Source organism: Zosterops lateralis, assembly GCF_965231275.1.
Source record: "Zosterops lateralis genome assembly, chromosome: 4".
NCBI classification, from domain to species: Eukaryota; Metazoa; Chordata; class Aves; order Passeriformes; family Zosteropidae; genus Zosterops; species Zosterops lateralis.
In genome coordinates, this window is record NC_139765.1 from 45,101,362 (window position 1) to 45,123,596 (window position 22,235).

General features: G+C 35.9%; 1 protein-coding gene across 3 annotated transcripts in view; it reads right to left on the reverse strand.

Moving 5' to 3' along the window:
* The window catches only part of PPHLN1 (periphilin 1), a 66,373-nt gene that overhangs the window by 39,841 nt on the left and 4,297 nt on the right, over nucleotides 1–22,235 (reverse strand). For all 3 annotated transcript variants that reach the window (XM_083859969.1, XM_083859967.1, XM_083859968.1), the window contains 4 exons: nucleotides 21,000–21,042; nucleotides 19,821–19,912; nucleotides 16,475–16,663; nucleotides 15,980–16,035 (listed from right to left, as the gene is read on the reverse strand). In XM_083859969.1, coding sequence (XP_083716095.1) covers nucleotides 15,980–16,035; nucleotides 16,475–16,663; nucleotides 19,821–19,912; nucleotide 21,000 — 338 coding nt within the window. In that variant the 5' untranslated portion in view covers nucleotides 21,001–21,042. The remainder of the gene's footprint in view (nucleotides 1–15,979; nucleotides 16,036–16,474; nucleotides 16,664–19,820; nucleotides 19,913–20,999; nucleotides 21,043–22,235) is intronic.

A 22,235-nucleotide genomic window follows, 5' to 3' on the forward strand; every position in this document is an offset into this window, starting at 1 on the left:
GAACGTATCTTCTCTCCTATTGCACATCAGAGTCCAGAATTTTAAATAGGGGAATGTCTCACAAAAATCTGGCGGTTTCATTTAGCATAATGTAGCTATAGCTAATTTTATGTTGGTGGAGAAGAAGAAAAAATGTACAATTCCTACAGCATGGCACAGGCCCATATTTGTGACAAATAGCAAAGGATTTCCATGTGCCAAAGGTGCCTTGGGCTACAGAAGCTTCACAAGTAGCACCACAAAACAAAAACTGTGACACTGATGGTTTTACACAGTGCAGGTTTACTTTTTGCATGGAAAGCACATCTTCATTATATGTATGAACATTTTATGTAGCAACAGACATGAAGTGTAAGTTCAGGCTTGAAGAATACTAGATTAACTCAGCACTTTTTCTAGCTAAGTGGGGGGTGATTTATTTATTAAAGAACATATTGATCAAATATTTATCAGGAATGAGTTAGGCACAGCCCACTTTTTCTTCCATTTCCTTCTTAATCTCTCTCTTCAAATAATGTTATTTATTTTAAAGCCCAAGCTTTCTGGCAGACCAGTACACCACTTTTATGTGTAAAACACATTTTTATGACCACATTATTAAACCCTCATATACAGAGCAGTTTAGTATGGTAATGTTTACAGAGCCCCAGTATTGCACATGAATAATAAATGCTCTAATATCCATGCAAGATTTTAACAAATATATAATTGAAATGCACTTTTAAACAGGAAAACATCTGAAAGCCACATTCTGCAATAATATTATGAACCCTAAAATAGAATCTCAATTTCAATTTTCAAATTTTTATTTCATCACTCCATGTTAATTCTTAACAGGAGCACATCTCATACAGAGCATTTGAGCCATTAACAATATAAAATCAGTTTGGGACAGCATAGCAACAGCACAGCACTTCTGATGTTTTCCATTAATGTAGCACACTGAACAGAACAAAGCAAGTATTGTTGTACAGTTATTTTCTTCCTTAAACACTTAAGCTAACATACACCTGCAATTTGGTAATGAGGGCCCAAATTCAGCAAAGCAGTTAAGCACATGCTTCAGATTCTAACACATACTCAAAAGGTTTATTGAGCAGGGACAATATTTAGTAGAGATGCAAAATACACTTTAAAATAGAGCTACTGACCTTAACAACAAATGCAGAATTAATTCCTTTTATATAGCATCTCTCAAATCTTTGTATTTTGTGTTCCTAATTCACACTTAACCCTGAAAGCACAATTTTGTTCTCTCAGCAGTGTTGCAACAGGAAGCAGTATTGTTGTTAACCTCGATGAAACTTGAGCATTAAGTTCTCACTAAAGCTGACAGTCTTGGAGGAGCTTCTGAAATGTTACAAAAACAGCCATACTGTGATATACCATTCACCAAGGGCAGCTGGGGGAAGAGCTCCAGCCTGACAGCTATTTCAGTTCACCATCAGTTCCAGTTTTCTCAAGGATAAAACACAACTACAGAACAGAAGAAGGTATGACTTTCTGCACAGCAGCAAACCAAGGGAATATAACACCGGGGAGATTTTCAGTTGCCTTTGGATCACAAACAACACATTAGTATAGCTTAAGCTCTGTGAAACAAAGATTAAGACAAACAAGTGTGTCAGATTTATCTCTTAAGAGTACTTAGAGGTAAAATTAAACCACTTCCTGGATGTGAAATACCAGGGAATAAAGAGGAACTTGGGTACATGAAGCACATCACATGCAATAAAGGAAAAAGCTTTACGGTAAGAGGACTCTTAGATCTCTCTCATTGAATTTGTGTTACTGGGCAACAGCCTACAATATTTTGTCCTCGCTATTCTCTGGGAATTCTATATCCCATTACATTCAACTTTTCAACTAGAACATTAATCTACATTATGGTCCAGCCACAGTGAACATAACTCACTTCTTGACACTGAGCTGAAGACTGGAAAAAAGCCAGCATATTGCTGTGGAACAGAAACAAGAGGTCTTCCAGGAATTCAAGGTGATTGCTGTCTATAACTTAGATTAAAAAGTCAACAGAGATGTTTTCATGATCCCTTCCATCTGAGAAAGACTACTGTTATTGCCAAAGGGATTAAATGCTCCATATACAGGCTCACGATTAATTACTAACCTGGCCTGGAAATAACTCTCACACTTTTATAAATAAATTGAAGAAGCTGTAAATATCTTCTGCAACACCAGACTTCAGTGCAAAGAGATAAAATAGTCAAGATCTGAACTGAATCCTTAACTGAACATACTTTTTCTGTCTCGTAACACAGATGCAAGGGGAAGGGGGGAGGAAAACTGTAATTCCTTTTGCCTGCCTTTTCAGGACATTGCAAGAGCTAACAACACGAATCAGATGATGTAGAAAATATTTAATAAAATATGCAACCTCCCCAGCCTCTAGAAGAAGAAGCAAGAACACCTCCACTTTTAACATCTTCCAAGTAAATGTAGGTGGTGCAAGATTACAGCCACCTCTCTCCCAGAACTCATTCAATTTCTTTCCAAAGTACACAGTATATGGTTGTGCAACAAACTAACAACTTACTCAGGTTCTGCTTTGGAGATTTGCTATAATATCTCATTATGGTCCAAAGATCCTTATGCAGATTTATCCCAAGCTAAAATAATACAGTGAATTACACCATCATAGATAGAAAAAACTGCACCTGGTTCAAATGGCTTTCATTTGAACATTTGAAATGATGACAAGATTTTTTATTGACAACTGGTTTTCAACATTTTATGACTAAGCAAGTAATTGGAGCACTTGTGATATCTGCATTTTGCTCTAAATGAAATTAACATAATTAGGAGCAGTCAGTGTAATCTTATTAACAGCTTTCTGGATGAAGGCAAAAGGAAACAGGCATTGTGAAACACTGTTTCAAGCAGAAAATGATATTCAGAAATACTAAACATATAAAAAAGATTGAAAACATAAAAATATTTCATCATTTTTATGCTGCACACAGTACTTCTCAAGTTATCATAAGCAAACACCAAATCTTCACACTGATGCCATTTGTCCACGTCACTGAGTATGAAAGCTACTCAACTCCTCTCTCTCCCTGCCACCACCTCAGGATGTCATGACAGATCAGAGAATAAAAAATAAGACAATCTGAATATTATAGCAACATTAGACAGAAACGTTTCTGCGTCCTTTAATTGAATAGTAAAGCTATGCACTTCAATGGCACTGGAAATCCCACTACATTGCTCTTTCTCCTTAGCACCCTCCTCCTTTTACTGTCATTGATAATGTACCATTACACTTGCTGCAAGAAAAGCCTACCTAATAAAAGTATATTGAGACTAAAACTATCTATTATCTGACAATTATGGTCAATCACAAACAGAAATTATGGTCAATCACAGACAAGGACAGAGAAACAAAGCAACAAAGAGCCCAGAAAAACACAGATTTAAGTTACTAAAGAATTAAGAGCAAACAGCTTTAGACAACTCTTTGCAGAATAAAGACAAAATACGTTAGACAAATTAAGATCAAATTAGACAAAATAACTGCATTCAAATGCATGTGATCTTGGTTTTTTCTTCTTTTTAAAAACAAGGATTTAGTAACACCCTTCCATTTCTCCAAAATAGAAAACAAAGCGTAAGTTTTAAGTTCCAGAGGGAGTATTTGCTTAAAGTGATGGACCAAATTACAATTTCTATAAACAGCTACAATATTTACAACTGCACTTTGAGCATCCCATCAGCCCAGAAGGGTAAAGCAGTTCAGACAACCAGCTCAGGGAGCAAACCTCTCCCATTTTATGACTCTATGGAGCAGCAACTAAATCAATTCCTAAACAGACTTAATTCAAAATGGAAACAACTGAAATCTTTTACGTCAATATAAACTTTAAAATTGGAAAAAAAGCCAGAAAGCACAAAATGGTACTTTACATACTTTTTTTCCCGCCCCTAATACCCTAACAGAACAGAGAAACTGGTCAACATATTAGCCCCTAGACAAATCTCCAACGCACAGAGATTCCTATGTAGGTGATTGCAGTTTTACTGTTGTACTGCCTCAGACAGAGACGAGCACACAGGAAATTAAAACATTTCCCTGAACTACCAAAGGACATTGTTACCCCTCAGAAGTGTCTTTTCTTTGAGGGCTTTGAATTTATTTTGTTTTTCACTTCACACTTAGTACATGCCAAACAATTTAAAAATGTAGACAAGCACTTGCCTTTTATACACACAAAGCCCCAGAAAGAAATATTTTTGCACTTTATTTTAGGGACATATGTGAATTTTATGTTCAGCAAGCTATTACTCTTTCCCCAAAAGCTATATTTAAAATCCTTCCACAGAAGAACCCAGAAACCATGATATAGCTGCTGGAAGAGCACTTAAGCTTTTCATCAGTGTGCTGCAGAATGTGATTAGTTCATTGACAAAAGAATGCAACAAGGAGTGCTAGGATATGCTGATTCGATCAACTCTTGGAGCTGACTTTCTAACACTATCAATAAAAAGCTGTAAAAGGAAAGAGCAAGTTGTAGAACAGGTTTGTAAGCAGTAATACCTCATGTCAGTAATACTGACAGACAATACCCTTACTATATTTACTTTTTTTCTATTTCCAAATCTTTTAATGAGATCTATAAATCAGAAAAACACTCCATTTTTTCTCTGTATGGGAAAAATACTTCACAGATCCCTATGGTTTTATTTTTAAATTACAGTGAGATTTGAAGCAGTTGGGTCAAATAGATTCCACTTGTTTATATGCCTCAAAGTGTTGTAACAGTGGTATGGACTTATGTGTAGCAAATTTCAGTAAAGTTAGCACACTGCTACCTCTGCTTCTGGATTTCTCAATATAAAAGACATTATACACATATGAAGAAAAAAATCTATTGCACATAATGGGATTTTTCTTTATGTGATCTCATTCCTTCCTGTCAAGTATATAGTTTGTTCAAAATCAGAAAACTAAAAGAGACATTTCCTCTTATAAATTATTCAGCTAGGCAGCTTTATCTTTTTTTATTTTCCAGTTTGCTTTTTCCCTTCACTTTCATTACAATTTACATTATCTCTATACTAAACATTAATATCTCTTGCCTCTTTCTGTAGGCCATTTCCTATATATTATAAATATCACTTGTTTGAACATATTTAACAGATAGATAAGCTATGCTGCTTGGGTAAATTCCTTAATAAAAATCCTTTTGCAACTCTGGTATGCTTTATTTCAGTGATTTAATAACAGTTAACTTTGGAGCTCCAAAACAGCTCATACTGATTGAAACTGGTGCTGCTGCAATCCTGAACTCTGCAACCTTCCTTGGATCCATATTTCCATCTGTGCCTAAGCTGGCATTGATATTTTCTCTCAAGACAACAAAACTGACAGACAAATATTTAATTCATTGTGGTGGGTTAGCACACTGAACCAACCTACATGAAATGTACAAACACCTGAAACAGAACCAGGGAGAGGGGAAGGACTGCAATGGCACCTGCTTAGATAGTTAAAACTGCTGTGGAAATATACTTTTACTGTAGGAAAACCAGTCTCTCTACCACATTCGTGACTTTTAATTAATTATAAATAAAACAGGTTCCTTCACAGAATTCTAGAGCAGTTGAAGTTAGAATCTGTAAGTTTCAAAGAAGCCTCCTTTTTTTCTTCCCTAAAATAACAGACATACATATCTAGCAACACTGTCTGGCTGTAAAAAACTAAGTTCGAAGATAAATTTTAAAACAGAATGTTGTTTAACAGACATAAGTTTTAGTAAGTATTAATAAATTAATAGTAGCTGAAAAGAGGTTTTAAAGAAGGTAATTAATTGCTTTATACTTTAGTCTCCTCTGTTAACATAATCTTTTGCCTTACTTAGATAATCCTTGTACAAAATGCTTCAAAAACTGCATCTAACAGCATAAAAACTGTAGAATGCATACTGAGTCTAGTAACCCATTAAACCTGAATTAGTTTGCCCATCTACTCTATTCTGATGAGATCCCACCTGGTACACTGCACCTAGCTCTGACGTCCTGGAAAGACATGGATGGACAGCTGGACCAGGTACAAAGGAGGGCAACAAAAATTATAAAGTGGGATGGAGCACATCTGTGATGAAAGGTTGCAAGAGTTGGTGGTGTTCAGCCTGGAAAAGAAAAGGCTCTGCCAGGAAATATTTATGATGAGGATGCTGAAACACTGAAATAGTTTGCCCACAGAGGTGGCAAATAACCTGTCCCTGGAAAAACATTCAGGGTCAGGGTGGATGGGGCTCTGAGCAACTTGATCTACTTGAAGATGTTCCTGCTCACTGCAGGGGGTTGGCTAGATGACTTCTGAAGGTACCTTCCAACTCAAACCATTCTATTATTCCATAAGTCAACGCATTAAAACATTTTTTCCATTTTACTTTCAGATTTCATAATCATGCTCTCAAGCATCATTTCCAAAAAATAATTAGGCTTACTAGGCTAGATAAGATATGACTTAATTTAACACATGCACCTGTTGAAAGTCAGTCTTATGAAGAGGAAGACATTTCCACAGCTGGCTGACCTTGTTGTGTGTAATGACACTAACATACAGTTTCACTTACACAACAGCATTTATTGTCAGCTCATAAACAAGTTCTACAGAGCTTCATATGCAAAGGAAAGAACCTTTAAGGTTATGCAAATATATATCATGAACTAATGTCCAGACTAACACCGGCAATAATTTGTTACCATATAAAAATAGTATAATCTTTTAAAAATAATACCAATAGCATGAGATCATGGAATTGCTTTATTGATGAACTTTTCTTCAGATGTAGATCATAACACTCTAAACACAAGAGTAGATGGAAATGGCATATCAAACATTTTCTCTTTAAAGCAAAATGCTTAACAAATGGATGCCTAAACTATCAGTGACACAAAACTTTTTCCTATCCTCTCCTGTATCCTAATATCCCCACTCTCTCTCAGTGGAAATCAAATCTAAAGCATTTAGTATATTCAAAATATAACAAACAAGTCCTTGGAACATAACAGATAATGAACAAGAATTTACCCTCATAAGGGAAATTATGTCAAAGTCCTCTGTGAAATGCACCTCAACATGAGAAAGCCATGACTACATTCATCAGCCCAATTCATAGGGCTGATGAATGACATGATTTGATTTAGTTAAATGCCATCTTAACAGGTGTTGTCTGGACTCAAAGGGAGACTCCTCTCCTCCTCTTCTCTTTCCTTCTCCCACGATCTCTCAGTAGCTAGCTGTTTTTCAATGAAGTAGTTAGGAAACTTTTCCAGAATAATCAAGTGCTACCCATGGGAGTTTGCCTCATTTTTTCCCAATCCAGCATTAACCTGCTAGTTTTGATACCATCTATAGTGCTAACTATAAGACTGGACCAGGTGAGCTCACTTTACAAAGACTTCCTTTAAGAGACATGTTAACCAAGACCTTACAGTGTAAAGGTATGTAATCTTATTTTTAGGCATGTTACCCTACCACACACTGTAAACAGAGGAGCTCCTCACAGTTTATTAGCATACCGTTTATTATGTAAACAACATTTATTAGAAGGAAATCATAATTCTCCCAAGATATGACTTAGTTTTAAACGATGAATCAATGTTATTACAAAATTTAACTGAGTTTGCACAGACTACTGAATTTTTCCTTATAGGTGTATCATATCAACACCTGTAGCAAACACTTCTAACACAATAGCCCCTGTTAAAAAAATATAATGACGGCATCAATTTTATACAACAATTTAAAACCTTAAAAAACTACAGTGGCAAACAGTTGCACACACAAAAAGCCATAAATCCTTAAAATGTAACACAGCTTTCGATCAAAAGCAAGACAAATAAACATGATAGCAGTTGAGAATTGACATGATGAGAACTTCTGGGGTTTGGGGTTTTTTATCAGATTTGGTGCGTTTGCTGTAATTTTGTCAAATAAATACTTAGAAGTCAATTTACTACCTCATCATTCCTTATTCAACAATTTTTAAGACTATAAAAATGTTCTTTGCGAAGTTTATAAATATCTGTCTTTATCCTTTCTCAACACCTCAGACTCACAGCAGGGAAGTTGTATTTTAATGTAACTGATACATTTAAAAGGATCAAAGTATAAAAAATGCTATCCACACAGAATCAGACTGAAATACCTATTGTAATTACGCTTTACAAAACAAGCATACCAAATTTTCTCTCAGGGCTTTTAGAGAAGTAAAATCCAAGATTTAGAACCATCCCACATTTCATATAACACTCCAGCTCTATTGTAGGAGGCTGTTTATTTACAAGCTCAGCAGAAAAAAAAAAATCATGTAGTGGGAAGTCCTGCTAATTTAATCATTTAAATTCCTTTCTCTCATCCTGAGATGGAAACTGCATAACCAATTAGAATTCTGCAAGATCCTCCAAAAGGAACAAAACTATCAGTATGCAATTACTAAAAGCGAACTTTTTTTTAGCATCAGATGGATAAATTTTGCAAAGAAAATAAAATAGCCTTCAATAAATATCACAGTTAATTGTTATGCAAAGAAAAATATTTAAAATATTAATCTCTCAGCAACGAAAAGTAGCTGCCAGTAAAAGCAACATTCACCTTCCAATTTAGCCACACAATTAGCTAAAACATGTATCCTAGGGTGACTTAATGACGCTTGTATCCCCAATACTCTGTTCTGTTTATGCTAGATATTAAGTTCTGCACCTTAAAGATGGGTTCAGAGAACAAAGGAAGGAAAGAAGACGCGTGGAGTTTGTTATCAGAAACTGCACTCATTCATCCGCATTCCTTCATTCCTTCTCACGGACTGTGTTGGCTGCAGCATGGACAACAGGAGAGAGCTCCTCTTTGCTTTTAGTTAATTTTTAGCAAACTAAAGCAGAAAAATTCTCCGGACTGTGACTCTTCTTTTCCTTGGAACTGATCAGCCCTGCCCTAGACTGAAAACCCAAACCCAAAAAACCACTGGGAGCTCACACCTGTGGCTCACCAGGGCCCAGGATGCTGCATTTCAATGCAGGAGGGACTGATCAGGGACTGGGTGAGCCGAGCTACACTCCACAGCAAGGACTTTCTGAATTTACATCTCTTCAGAACAGCAAAAGTTTTTATTGTTTAATATTATTCAATTTTTATGCTTGTGAATACTTTGCTTTTTAAATAAACAGGTTTTTTCCACTTTTCTCCAAGGAAATCTTTTCCCTAACCAGCTAAAGGAGGAGCTGCTTAAATCTGCTTTCTGGAGAGACACATTTAGAAATTTCCTCCCAAATTTGCCCTAAACCAGGACAACATGTAAAAAAAAAAATCCCAGTTGAAAATAAGAGGAATTTCTACCCCCTCCCCATACTTTTACATTTAGGATGGGGGCAAAAAAGTTCTTCAGTTTAAACCCTGTCTACTAAGCTCTTCTTTTCTCTCCATTCTCAAGTGACAAACATTTCAGAACTGGATGAACAGCAGTCTTGCTTTGAATGAAGTTTGCAGCATAATTCCAGATGTATGCACACAAGGCCCATATGCAGCAGAAACCCAGTTTGACATAAAATTCCCAGTAAGAAAACAGGCAGTGTTCATATAGTTGGTCTCTGAGTTCTAAGTTAAATGGAAGAAAGATTCACCACAGCAATAAAATCAGACTTGTCCAAATGGAAACTTTTTTACTTTCAGTTGACGTCCAACAGTGGACACTTCTGAACTGCTTTTGATTATACTCAGTGTTCAGCACAGGGCATTTTTAAAATGCTATGTGGTATCTGCATGAGAAGATTTGAGTTCTTAAAATCCATTCAAAATAAAAACTTACAGACCTACAGAACCCCAAAGTGCTGACATACAATCTGACATATTTAACTCTGACTGAGTAATGACAGTCAAATTATGAAACATAAATCTCAGTTTGCAAACAAATTGGTTGTCCCAAGCAAAAAAGAGCTACAGCCCGTGGAGCAGAAAGCGGTTCTTAAAGAAAACGTAGCAGCTACTGAATCAGTAAGAGTGCTGCATAAAACATGAACTGAATATGAAGTCATCAGATATTTAGTGTAAACCAGAATCCACTTTTAAGTTGTGTATTACCTATTATCTTGTTCCAAAAGCTTCTAATTTTCCCCCTCCACCCTCCAAAATATCATAAGCCAAGATAAACCGATTTAGCTAGCAGCTTAACACAATGGGTTTTCTGAGCAAAAGATTTCAACAGACAAGTCCTTGCCTGGAGTTGTAGACAGGTATAACGAATCTACCACAATGATCTATTATGAGGAAACTGTAATTTTGTATATGAATAAACAAGCTAACTCAGCCATTTGAATACCTGAGAGGTTCAATGTTCTGGCAGAGATTCTATTTATTTATTAAAAGAAAAAGGCATGTGCTAATGAGTATGATTACAACTCTGCTTATCAATTTTTGTCAAAAGCAAGACCATTTTCTTTGGGTGACTGCCATATTTATTTGCCTCCACACGTGCTTTTTAATAAAGAATGAGTTTCTTGTATGGTGTCCCTTAAGAGCTGTCAAACATTGCAACAAACAGCAGACTTATGTACATTTATAGCACCATCTCATAAATCCCTTTGGCTAAGTTTATCTTCTATATGCAAGACATGTTACAAGAAAGTTTAAATCCAAAGCCTAAAGGCTTCCCACAATATAATACACTGCTTTAAAATATTATACTATTTAAACATGTTCACTATTTCATTAATTAAAGAACACATACAGAGAGGAGAAAAAAAACCCAAGAAACAACCTACCCCCTGTAATTCAAAGGTTATTGCACAGTGACAAACTGCCTTGGCCTGTTACACATCTGGACTCTCTATATCAAATACTGCTTGAGAGAAGATTAGTGACCCTTACTTTTATCTGGAAGCTCTCTCATCAAAGATTTTCATTTAAAATAACCCTTCTTACCAAAGAAGAATTTTCTTCTCAATGTACAATCTTCAGACCACAACTCTACAACATCTTGTCATTGCTTTGTGCACTTACAAGGGGTTAATCACTAAATGGAAGGGTAACTCAAGCAGAGATCAAAAAACCAGGATTGCTGAGCTTCTGCCCTCCCCCCCCCGCTTTGCAAACAATTTACTCCACAGCCTTCAGTAAATACATTCTCACGTGAAAGTGTATGCATCTAGAAAAACCAAGATATATTATGCTTTATCACCCTAAAGTGGTAATTGCAAGTTTAATGTTCAGAAAACCACAAAAATTTTTCAGAGGAAAGACAATGAGCCACTGATTTAAAATACTTCCAAAACAAAACATAGAACTGGTTGATGAATCTCAGTTGTTCATGGATCACAAATTGTTTACAATTAAGTTCCTATATTTTGCCAGACAGTTTTCTCTCATTTCTAGCACCAAAATTATTTCAGTATTTCCATTTATTACAAAATATTTTCTAAGTACTCCATGAAATAAGCAGATCTGCTTTTAATGGACAAATGCATTAGTATTAAAGACTGGACTACTAACACTACTTCCTAATTTCACTTAGATCATGGGAGAAAAATCCAACCTACAAATAAACAAAACAACACACACAGTAGCAACATGTTTCCTCTACGAACAAAGGAAAAATTATTCATATAAACAGCTGAAGAGGAGATATTAAAAATGTCCTATGTAATCCATTTCTCAGGAGTCTACTTTTTACTTATTCTACAAATATGGTAATCCTTATTTTACCAGAATCTGGGCCTCAGGTAACTCTAAGGATCAAATTTATTGCATGTATAGCTGGGATTTACAAGTGCGTCATTTTGTAGCTTCTCTTTGAAGATGAGTCTTACCCATCTTAAGTTGCCAAGTTTTGTATATTTCACATCTTGTGAACTCAGTTTGGTTGGTAAAAAAAAAGAATGAAGTAATGCTCTGTACACTCAAAAGGATTAAAATTTGGCATGACTAAAGTGAACAGCAGCTAACAAACTTCTAAAGTATTTCACACTGAAAAGTTCATCTGACCTTATAAAAATGAACTTGGATGCAAAATCCATTGCTATTGAGGCCCATAGGGAAGTACTGCAAACCGGAATCCTTCAACATATAGCTCAACATAGTTCCCTGATTTTTTAAAAAAAAATCTGACATGCATGGGTGCTTTGCATAAATGAGTTTAATATATTGCTGAAGACAAGTAGTAACACGGCTGCAGAAATTATCAACCTCAGTACAAGATAAATGTACAAAAAGTCACCTCTTAATGATCTCCATTCCTTTCAATTGCTAAGTCTCACAATTCTCACAGCATCAGCAACCAAGACATTAAAATTGCCTTTAATGTGTGCAGAATTTTTTCTCCAAACTGATGTACAATTTTTTACATATGCCACGACACTTGAACCAAAAGGCACTTCAAATCACATTAAAACAAAACTCACATCAGCTTCTGGAGTTCAGAATTCCTTAGGTGACAACAGGAGAGTAAGAGCTTGGAACTCATTTGTGTGCCCCACATATCCTCTGAATTACTTTATTTTTTACGTATAAAATATTTATTTTTGCGATGAAAAAGTCATGGTCTAGATGATAGCCGTTCACTAAACATAGTATACAACAGGGGTAACAACTCTCAAAAAGCATGTGCTCCAGAAAATAGCAGAAGGATCAGTAATGCTCCACTCAGCGCTAGATGTGATAATGTCTACGATGTAAATGACAGCTGCTTGGAAACTGGAGCATAACCCTACATGGAGGAAGGCAAAAAAAAAAAAAGACAGTAAGCCAAATACTGGAACATCAGCAATCCTCTTGTCACTCATGGAGAACTGCTGCTGGTCACTAGACATATCACATCTGAAGCCACAACTCTACAAATGCTAAGTAAGCAAGCATATCAGATTTTTAAGAAAAAGCCAAGAAGCTTAAAAAACCTCAACAAAATACCACCAAAGAAACAATAGGAAAAGAAACTCAAAAAAATCCCTAACTGCTGGTTTATTCAACAGCAAAGTTTAAGAGAATTACAGAATGATAGAACATGAGAGGTTGGAAGGGACCCACAAGATTGCTGAAGTCCAACTCCTGGCCCTGCACAGGACATCCCCGAGTCACACCATGGTTCCTGAGAGCATTGTCCAAACACTTCTTGCACTCTTTCAGGCTGGTGCTGTGACCACTTCCGTGAGAAGCCCATTCTGGTGCCCAACCACCCTCTGAGCAAGAAACCTTTTCCTGATAACCAACCTAAACCTCCTCTGACACGTCAGGCCATTCCCTCAGGTCCTGTAACAGGTCATGAGAGTGAAGAGATCAGTGCCTGCCCCTCCTCTTCCTCTCACGAGGAAATTGCAGACTACAATGAGGTCTCCCCGCAGTCTCCTCTTCTCTAGGCTGAAAGACCAAGTGACCTCAGCTGCTCCACATAATCCTTCTCCTGAAGACCCTTCACCATCTTTGTTGCCCTCCTTTGGACACTTTCCAATAAATTAATATTTTTCTCATATTGTGGTGCCCAAAACTGCACACAGGACTAACTCAGGGACATTCGATATTGCAGATAAGCAGCATTTTACTTTGGGACAATCTCAAGTAATGTTTTTAGCACTCTAAATCAAGATAGCGGGAAGACAAACACAAAGACTAAGAGATCAGAAACTACTTTCTGACAAGTATGTTTTCAAAAACCAAAATGTGAATGATGAACAGTCAAAAGGAAATGCTAACATCGTATTGACAACAACTTCTTACAGCACATTTTTAGCTGCTATTTGTGATTTTAAAAATAGTCAAGAAAGCGATTATTTCTGTCAATAAACAAGCCAATATTTTTAAGAATTTAGAGTCACTGTGCTAACTATGAAAACCCATTAACCATACAAGTCTCCTGATTGTCCAGATTCTAAGTATCCTTTAGCCATGTTCCATGCAGTTTTTTTAAAAAGTTCTTCTGGTTAAAATAATCTTAAACCTCCTCCATCTTCCTCAAAGAAAAAAAAAACAACTATATGTACTCCAAAGAACTTACCTGAAATAACTTTAAACATATCCAACAAGAAGGAATTTTTGCATAAATTAACTTTTTAATATCATGTTTTGTGGAGCAAATGTCTTTGAAATAGAAAGTAATTAGCATTTTCACCACAGGAGATAACATATACCATGAAATGTACTTTGATTTTCTCCTTGAGATCCACTACATTGCTCAATAGTGGGCAATATGCAAAAATAGTAATTAAGTTTATTACAAACATGGAACACTACAAATGTTTAGCAGTCTGATCTCAAGAATTTACTTTCAAGATTATTTACTGTATTTATATAATGACTCAGTAGGATTTCATTCAATTGCAATGGATCTTTATGAAGTTCATTCACAGCATTATTGCAGTTGTGTAACCGTTTTATACTCTGAAGCATGTAATAAATACACAGATGGGACTATCATATACCACACAACACACTTACAGAGCCTTCAACAAAATGAGCTGACCTTTTAACCTTACATTTTGAAAGGAAAAAATCAGGATGCATTTAACACAATCTTTTGACCACTGGGTGCCACTCTTGTTCTGTGTACAATAAACTGGCTGACACTCAGCCTTTTCAGGTTTTTTCCTAAGCTTTAAGCAGCTCTGATTCTTCTAAATTGAGAGGAAAAGATGAAAAAAACTTTTACACAAGTTTTTATTAAGCACTCCTTTTCAAAACCCTTTATTATTTCTTCTAGCCCCAAGAATGCAATTCTGAAAGAAGTCCATTTCACACAGAGCTTTACAATATATGAAGGATTTCCTTTATTGTGAGGTTATAGAATAACCCATCCATGTTATGCCTAAATCATCCCATTCAATGAAATAGGTATCTACTGCAACTGTGTGGCCCTGTATGGATGTTCCTACTAACAGCTTCATACTGAGTTTGCAACAGCACAAGACTAAGGCCTTGAGCAAGCCTGTCTGAGCTTTTTCTGACCTGCTTGCAGTCTTTTTTTTAAACTTGCTGCTGGTTTAACAGTAGTTTTTCCAACTGGCCAGATGTCTATATTTAACTCGGTTTACTTCTGTTAATCTTAGTATGGTACAACCATAGTTTTAAATACATAGCAGTAACAATGAGCTTTTCTGTGATATTACGAGTAACACCACAATGCAATATCTACAAATACAGGCCTGGTATACCACACATCTTGAGAAGTGGAAATGCAGGATGTGGCATATAAAAGCACAGCCATCAGATGACATTTTTAGATCAGACTGCTACTATTTCACCTATACTAACAATCGATTCCTGTCTAAATTTAAGGTGACTTTCATCCTTGTCCAAAAATTTTGAGTGCAACTCTATTTTGAGTGCACTTTATTTGCTAACTCAAATAATCCCTATCAAACATCATTGCAGGCATATGCCTGCATTACAGCCCTATGATTTACTACTAGTCCTTAAATTTCATAAATGGGAACCTGAGGTACAGACTAAGAAGAGTTCATAGAAATTAATGTAACATATGATGGAAACATATACTCATTAGTTCAGCTGAGAAAACAGGGAGCTCAGAAGAGGGCTGTGGTGAACTTCCTAATTCCACGATCTATCCCACCAAACTTTAAAATGGCACAGGTATCATTATATTGCATACCCAGTGTAATGCAGCTGCAGAATCCAATAATAGACCAAAGAATTCTCTTAAATCTTGTAAAAAGTGTGATTGATCAGAGCTGCATTAAATTACATACACTTCCAGGTTACCATCCTAAAGATGCTATCATTATGCCTCCTATCCTTACTAAACAAATTCTAAAATAGAGACTTTCATGTTATAGAATTTCTTTAATTTCTACTTCAATACAACTAAAACACATTTTTCCACTGTTGTCTTTTACTTCAACAGATGTCCTTTCCCTGTGATTTCACTGGTCTGCTCTACCAACCATTTTGATGACCAAGTAAAATGCCCTAAATATGCAACCTATACATGGAACTACTAGAATCAAAAAATACCTGTATTCAGGTCTTGTAGGATGACCATCCCTTGCCCATCTGTATCCTGATTCATCCTGCAAAACATATGCAAAACGACTGCATGACATGTATCTCAGTGTCAGATGTCAAGTACAGTTAGTTGCCAAATGGTTACTTAATTACTGCAAAACCAAAGCATTTAATAAGCTAAAAAAATATTAACCCCTGCAGCAAGTATTTTCTCAATTTATTCACTGTATCCCTTTACTTTTTATTCTCTTCTTCTGTCAATATTCAAGAGAGCAAATCTGCAATGTCACACAAAACACAAGAACTACAGAAGTTTCCAAAGCGCATATATTTATATGTGCTCTGATTTCAAGAAATATAAGTTATCATCAACACCTTGAAACTACAGAATTTCAAACAGCTGTGTTGCAGGGCGCAACAATAATGACCTTCCCAGTATTTGAATTACCCAGTATTCAAGCCTTAATGGGAGAATGAACATCATAAACACATGAGAAGACTCACCTTACGCACGCCGCGGTGTGGGGGGCCACTCCTCCGGTCGTGGGCAAAGCTCCGACCCTCGTGACCCTCGTCGTAGTCTCTGTACTCGGCGTGCCCGTAATCGTCATAGCGACTGTAATCCCCATCCCCAGGTCTCTCCAGCAGTGGTGGCTTCTTGGGCACAATGTTCACTATTCTGTGGTAATCACCCTAAATAACAAAACAAACATAACAGCAAAAAATATTGCTTTCAACAGCTGAAAATCTGCAATGAATAAACAAAAACAGAACCAAGTTATTTCTAAATAAGGGATTTAAGAGAAGAAATTGCACAGGGAAACAGTGAATATTAAAAATCATGCCAGAATAACTCATTAAATCTAATTGGACATTACTCATATTCAATTCATTAGGCATTACAAGTTTAGTTATAGAGGGAGAATTTCAAACATGGTTTAATTGTCTTTTGAAAGTTTATAAGCAGTAGCATTATTTATTTTCTGAGTATCAGTTAGCTCCATGTATTTCTCACATTTTTACGTTATCTTTAGAATGCAACAAAGAAAGTTACCTGTGATGCCTACAAAAAAAAAAAAAAAAAAAAATACTCCATTTGAAAATACTAACAATTTTCCTCATGTCCATAACATCCTCCACACTGCAGAGACTGTAGTTAAAATAGACCTTGCTTCATAATCTGAATAGACAAGCACACACTGAATACAATGCAGTATAAAATGACAGAATCTTAACACTCAAGGTTTTTCTTTTAGTGCAAATTTCAGGCAGCTTTTTTGCTAGAACACAAAATTAATTTATTTCCTTCAAATAACATGTCATATACCATTTGTCAAATACAAAAATTCTTTGTTTATTAAGTACAAATTGCACAACTGCAAAAGATACAAATTCAATTTTATTAGAACTAAGTTTTATATAAGTCAACTGCAAATAAAAAGCAAATGAAAACATGAATGCAAGATTTTGTATTTTAAATAGTCTTCCTTTAGCAAAACATTTTTTAATGGGCCTTAAACACAAGCTACAAATGCAGAGACTAGACTTAGCATGTGCAATTTAGCATGGAGGGAAGACACTAAAGCTATTTTTTTAAAAGTAAGAAGTCACAATATAATGCACTGATGGTTTTTGCAGAAAAATACATTGCATTCACAAACTACTAAATACTGTCATGCAAAAAAAAAAGTTAGCTCTGATTTCAGAGACGACCCAACAGACTAGAGAGCAATCCAAAAGCCAGCCTAGAGCCATACTGGTGCAAAGTGGAGACTACATATACAGTCACAATGCTTGATCTACTCATTGAACATCCTCCACGTGTAATTTTTTTTTTTTTTAGTTTGGTGTCTTACAAAGATGTGCTGTGCAGCTTAAATAAAACTGCTCCATGCTTTAACCTCACTCAGAAGACCCCAACACATAACTATACTGACAAACAGAGGAACAGTTACATGAAAGCTCTATGAGGATCCTACTTGCACAATTGTATCAAGTGCTTGCAATTTTATGCTCTTTACCAGTATCTGTGTTTCAACCACAATCTGTACTTGATATACAATTAGCACCCAGTTTAGATGAGGATATACCTCTTGCTCTCTTCAAAAAAAAGATACTCCATTTCTGTAGCATCAGCACACCTCATTTCCAAGATACTAACTATCAGTAAGCACCAAGCATATTAAGAGATTGAACAAATTAATTCTGTTTCACTTGTCTAATCAAAATTAAGCAGACTTCTACATGTGGACATAAATACAATGGCACAGGCTTACAAGGACAGGAACTGCCTTCCAGCTATATTGAATCTGCAGAGCTGTATGAGAAGCAACTCCATATCCATCTTTCAGTATAGCAGAGAGACACTATATCTTGGTTTGCCTAGCTTCTGGGAGAGTTGTTTTAGTACAGATGGATAATATTAACTGTGGTGAGTGTACTTTGTTACTCTCTTCAGCCCCAGTTCCAAATATATGTTATATAAAGCTACCATTGAACTATCTAGTTAACTCTTGCATCAAAATGAGTGCATCACATCTTTCAGACTGCAAATTTTCATAAGGCCTAATCACACATTATTCCCTGGACAGCCTGAAAGACTACAGGAATTTAGAAAAGTCAATGATGCAATAGTTAAATTAAACTGGCAATATGTTATTCGAATGACTTTAAAAAAAAAAAATCTGTGAAAATACATTCTGCCTCTCCTCTTGCCCTATATAAGTATTTTGGAGAAAGATGTAGCTAAACATCCTGTGAAAATCAATCTGATTTCCAGCTTGCTGAAAATGCAGAAATGTTGCAGTTGCCTGTAAAGAGTTAAAAACGTCACAGAGCGGCCAAACACTAATAAACTACTCAACAGAGAAGCCTATGTAACTAGTTACTAAGTTACTACTCTTGGTAAGCTTCCAAAGAGAAAGCTGAAAATGTAACAGGAGGAACCCAGAAGATACAGTAAATCAGCTATGCTATTATTTACCATAGCAAAAGAGAAGTCAGGTAACAGGCACTGGTACCCAAAATTTCATTATGCCAAAGGTACATTACACAGAATGTAAACAGAAATATCAAAAATTTTAATTACAGTATAATACCTCCAAAGACAAGGCTACAACCTGTTTTATTTATTTGTTAGAGACTTCAGACACGGAAGAAAAACATCACCCAGCTCTGTGGAACAGAGAATTCCTAAAAGCATTCTGAAGTTATTCTATAACACAGTAAGGACAGCTTCTACATTTGTTTTTACAAGCATAACATACATACACAACACATCACAGAAGACTCTGTAGCTACAAAGTAGATTTCTGTTCACACTCTTCTTGTAAAGCATTTCCCTTACAGGACTCCAAAGCATAACTTTAGCAAAGACTTTCAACACTTGTTAAAAACATCTTATCCTATAATTTAACAATCATAAAAAACCTGTGTTGGTGACAAGAACAATCATGAAAGAAATTCCTTTATCACCTCAAGCTATTTAAAAGAAATATTAACATAAAAAGATTATGGAAAAATATAACATAGTCCCTTTGTCCCCAGAAGTCATTAAAAATCCTGTGTTTAATAACAGAAAGAATTACACCAAAAAAAATTAGTTTACCAAAATACAAATATTCTAAAACAGTTCCAACAGATTTGAAAATTTAAAAAACCACAAAAACCCAAGACTTAATTCTATAGGCAGCCTATTATTTCTGTGCAGATGCATGTGCTAGATTGCTGACTTCAAGGAACAGGGAAAAAAAGAACTTGGGGTATACTAGGAACTTACACAGGTACATAAATACAGCCTCTATGGTACAGATGATTGTATAAAGGTATACAATGCTTACTATACACTTACATCACCATGAATCCTTGGAGGGAGACGTTCTCTCGGAACCCTTTCATAGTCGTATCGCCCCTCAGACCACATTTCATCTCTTCGATATGCCACTAAAGACAATAAAAATACAACTAGTGAAAACCAGACTCATTAAGAATAGACAAAAAGACAGTAAGCAAAAAAAATAAATGTTCCAGGATTTCTCCCAATATAATGTATTATGCATAAGCCCTGTACATACATTTTTTTATTATCAGCCCTTTAAAATAAATCTTCCAAGTTATGTAAAGTATGTAATGTACTTGGAGCAAAAATAACTCAGAGTATGGGCAAGAACATGGAACTAGAAATTAGTTCAATATAATCAGTAAAATTAAAGGACTTAGAGATACTATAAACAGCTCTATTGAAATATACACATATTGCAAATACTAGATGTCCATACACCTGCTACACACACCTTACAGCAATTTTAATACTGTTCTGCTAAAAATACTGGAACTTTAAAAAAAGTAATTCAACATCTATTTATTAAATAATTTCTACTTTTTAATAAAACATAGTAACTTTGACTTATTTCATCAACTCAACCAGCTTGAAAGAGATCAAAATGCAGCACATCATTTCTTAGTACAGAGCCCCACATTTTGATTATATGGATAGAATACATTGTTCACAACATGCAGATACTTCCTGTTTTAAACTGGGAGCCAGCAGAACAAAAAAATACCTCTGCCCAGAGAAAAGCGACTTTCAAAGCAGAGATAGTTATTAAAGCAAGTGGAAATAAACCATCACCCTAAAAGATTCTAGTCATGCTGTGCTAGACATCACAGACTTGAGGAGTTCAAACCTTTCTGTTGATTATAAAGGTGACAAATTATCTACTATACAACACTGAAGGTACATATGCAGCTGCTAGAATTGTATTTTTCAAATCTTCCCTTCACAATAGTAGCTCTGGCTGTTAAAAACAGTCAATATGGAAAACTGACAGCAGGTCAAATTCAGAAATACATAATGTTACCTACTTGCACAAAGTAAAAACACTTTATGGAAATAGACTTCTGAGGCTATATAAAATTATTGATTTAAACAAGTTAAGAATCAACATAACAAAAGGATTTATTGACTGTAAACACAGGTAGCACTAATTCTGATATACACTTTTGCAAAATATAACAAACACATACTTACTTTTCTGTCAGTTTTAGCAACTCTCCTTCTGAAGATCCATTCACTAACCAACAAAAAAAGAAACAGGTTAGCAAAAAATATGAATATATTCATCATAAGTGCATTTATTTCTGCTACATAAATCAGAGAGGTACAATCTAAATGTCTAAACTACCTGTACCCTGTGACCTGTCTTTGTAAAGAAAAATAAGATTCAGTTTCATGTGATGAGAGGTTAATGAAAAGCTTGATTTAACAAAGGCTTTTCTTTTGGTAAAAGAGAGTAAATCCTGATAAAGAAGCTCTTTCCTCAACTACAAGATGCATCTATGTTCAGAGACTTTGACCCTACTTCAAATGAACCAGATTATCTTCTTAAAATATAGTCCCATTTTGTAACAGACTTGACCTTGAGTTTGTTCTACAACCAAGACACAGAACTAGTCTGATGTAGCTATAGTTATAGATCAAAAGCTGACTAAACCAACCAGCTGATGCTAGTTTTGGTAAGGACAAAAGAGAATATCCACTGTCTCTGCCCTCTCCAGTAAGCTCCATGAAAGAGTTACTAATTCTGAAACCACTGCTCATATTGCTGCATTGGATGGTCAGGTGCATCATCAGAAACACCTTCCCGGCACTTTCACAGTAACTGCCTCAACTTTTCTTTATTTTGTACTTCACTGACTTTTTCTAGAGCCTTAAAAATGCACACCAGGGCTGTGTGTGCATGAACAGCTCTCAGACCAACCCCATGCCCTCCTTCCCACATTACCAGGAGGATGCTCTATCTGCTCTAAAGTTGTCCTCGCCATCCTCTTTTCTTTGTGCCTGGAACATTACTGGAACATTCTGCGGTTTTATGTACCAGGAGGGACAGAATTATCCACAGCAAGACAAAATTATTATGCTGAAAAGGCATATACATGCTCTGCCTTAAAACACTTCACTGCTGGGCCCTTCATGGCCAGGCCTGGCCCCAGGGTGGACCATTCCTTCTGTCTATACCTGCCCACAGCTGGGAAGCTGAACTGCCCACAGCAACCACTCCTCCCCTGCTCATCCACAGCCCACCCACCTCTCACACAAACAGAGATTTAAGTACTTGATGGCAACTCTCAGTTTTTTTGGCAAATAGCAAAAATACCAGAAGCTGAATTCAGATGAGGTTTTCAAGAGGGCTGCTTTTTTTTCTATTTTGACAAATATAGTAGTGACCCTGTCCTTTCACCTCCAGAAGTTATTGAAACTGTTAAC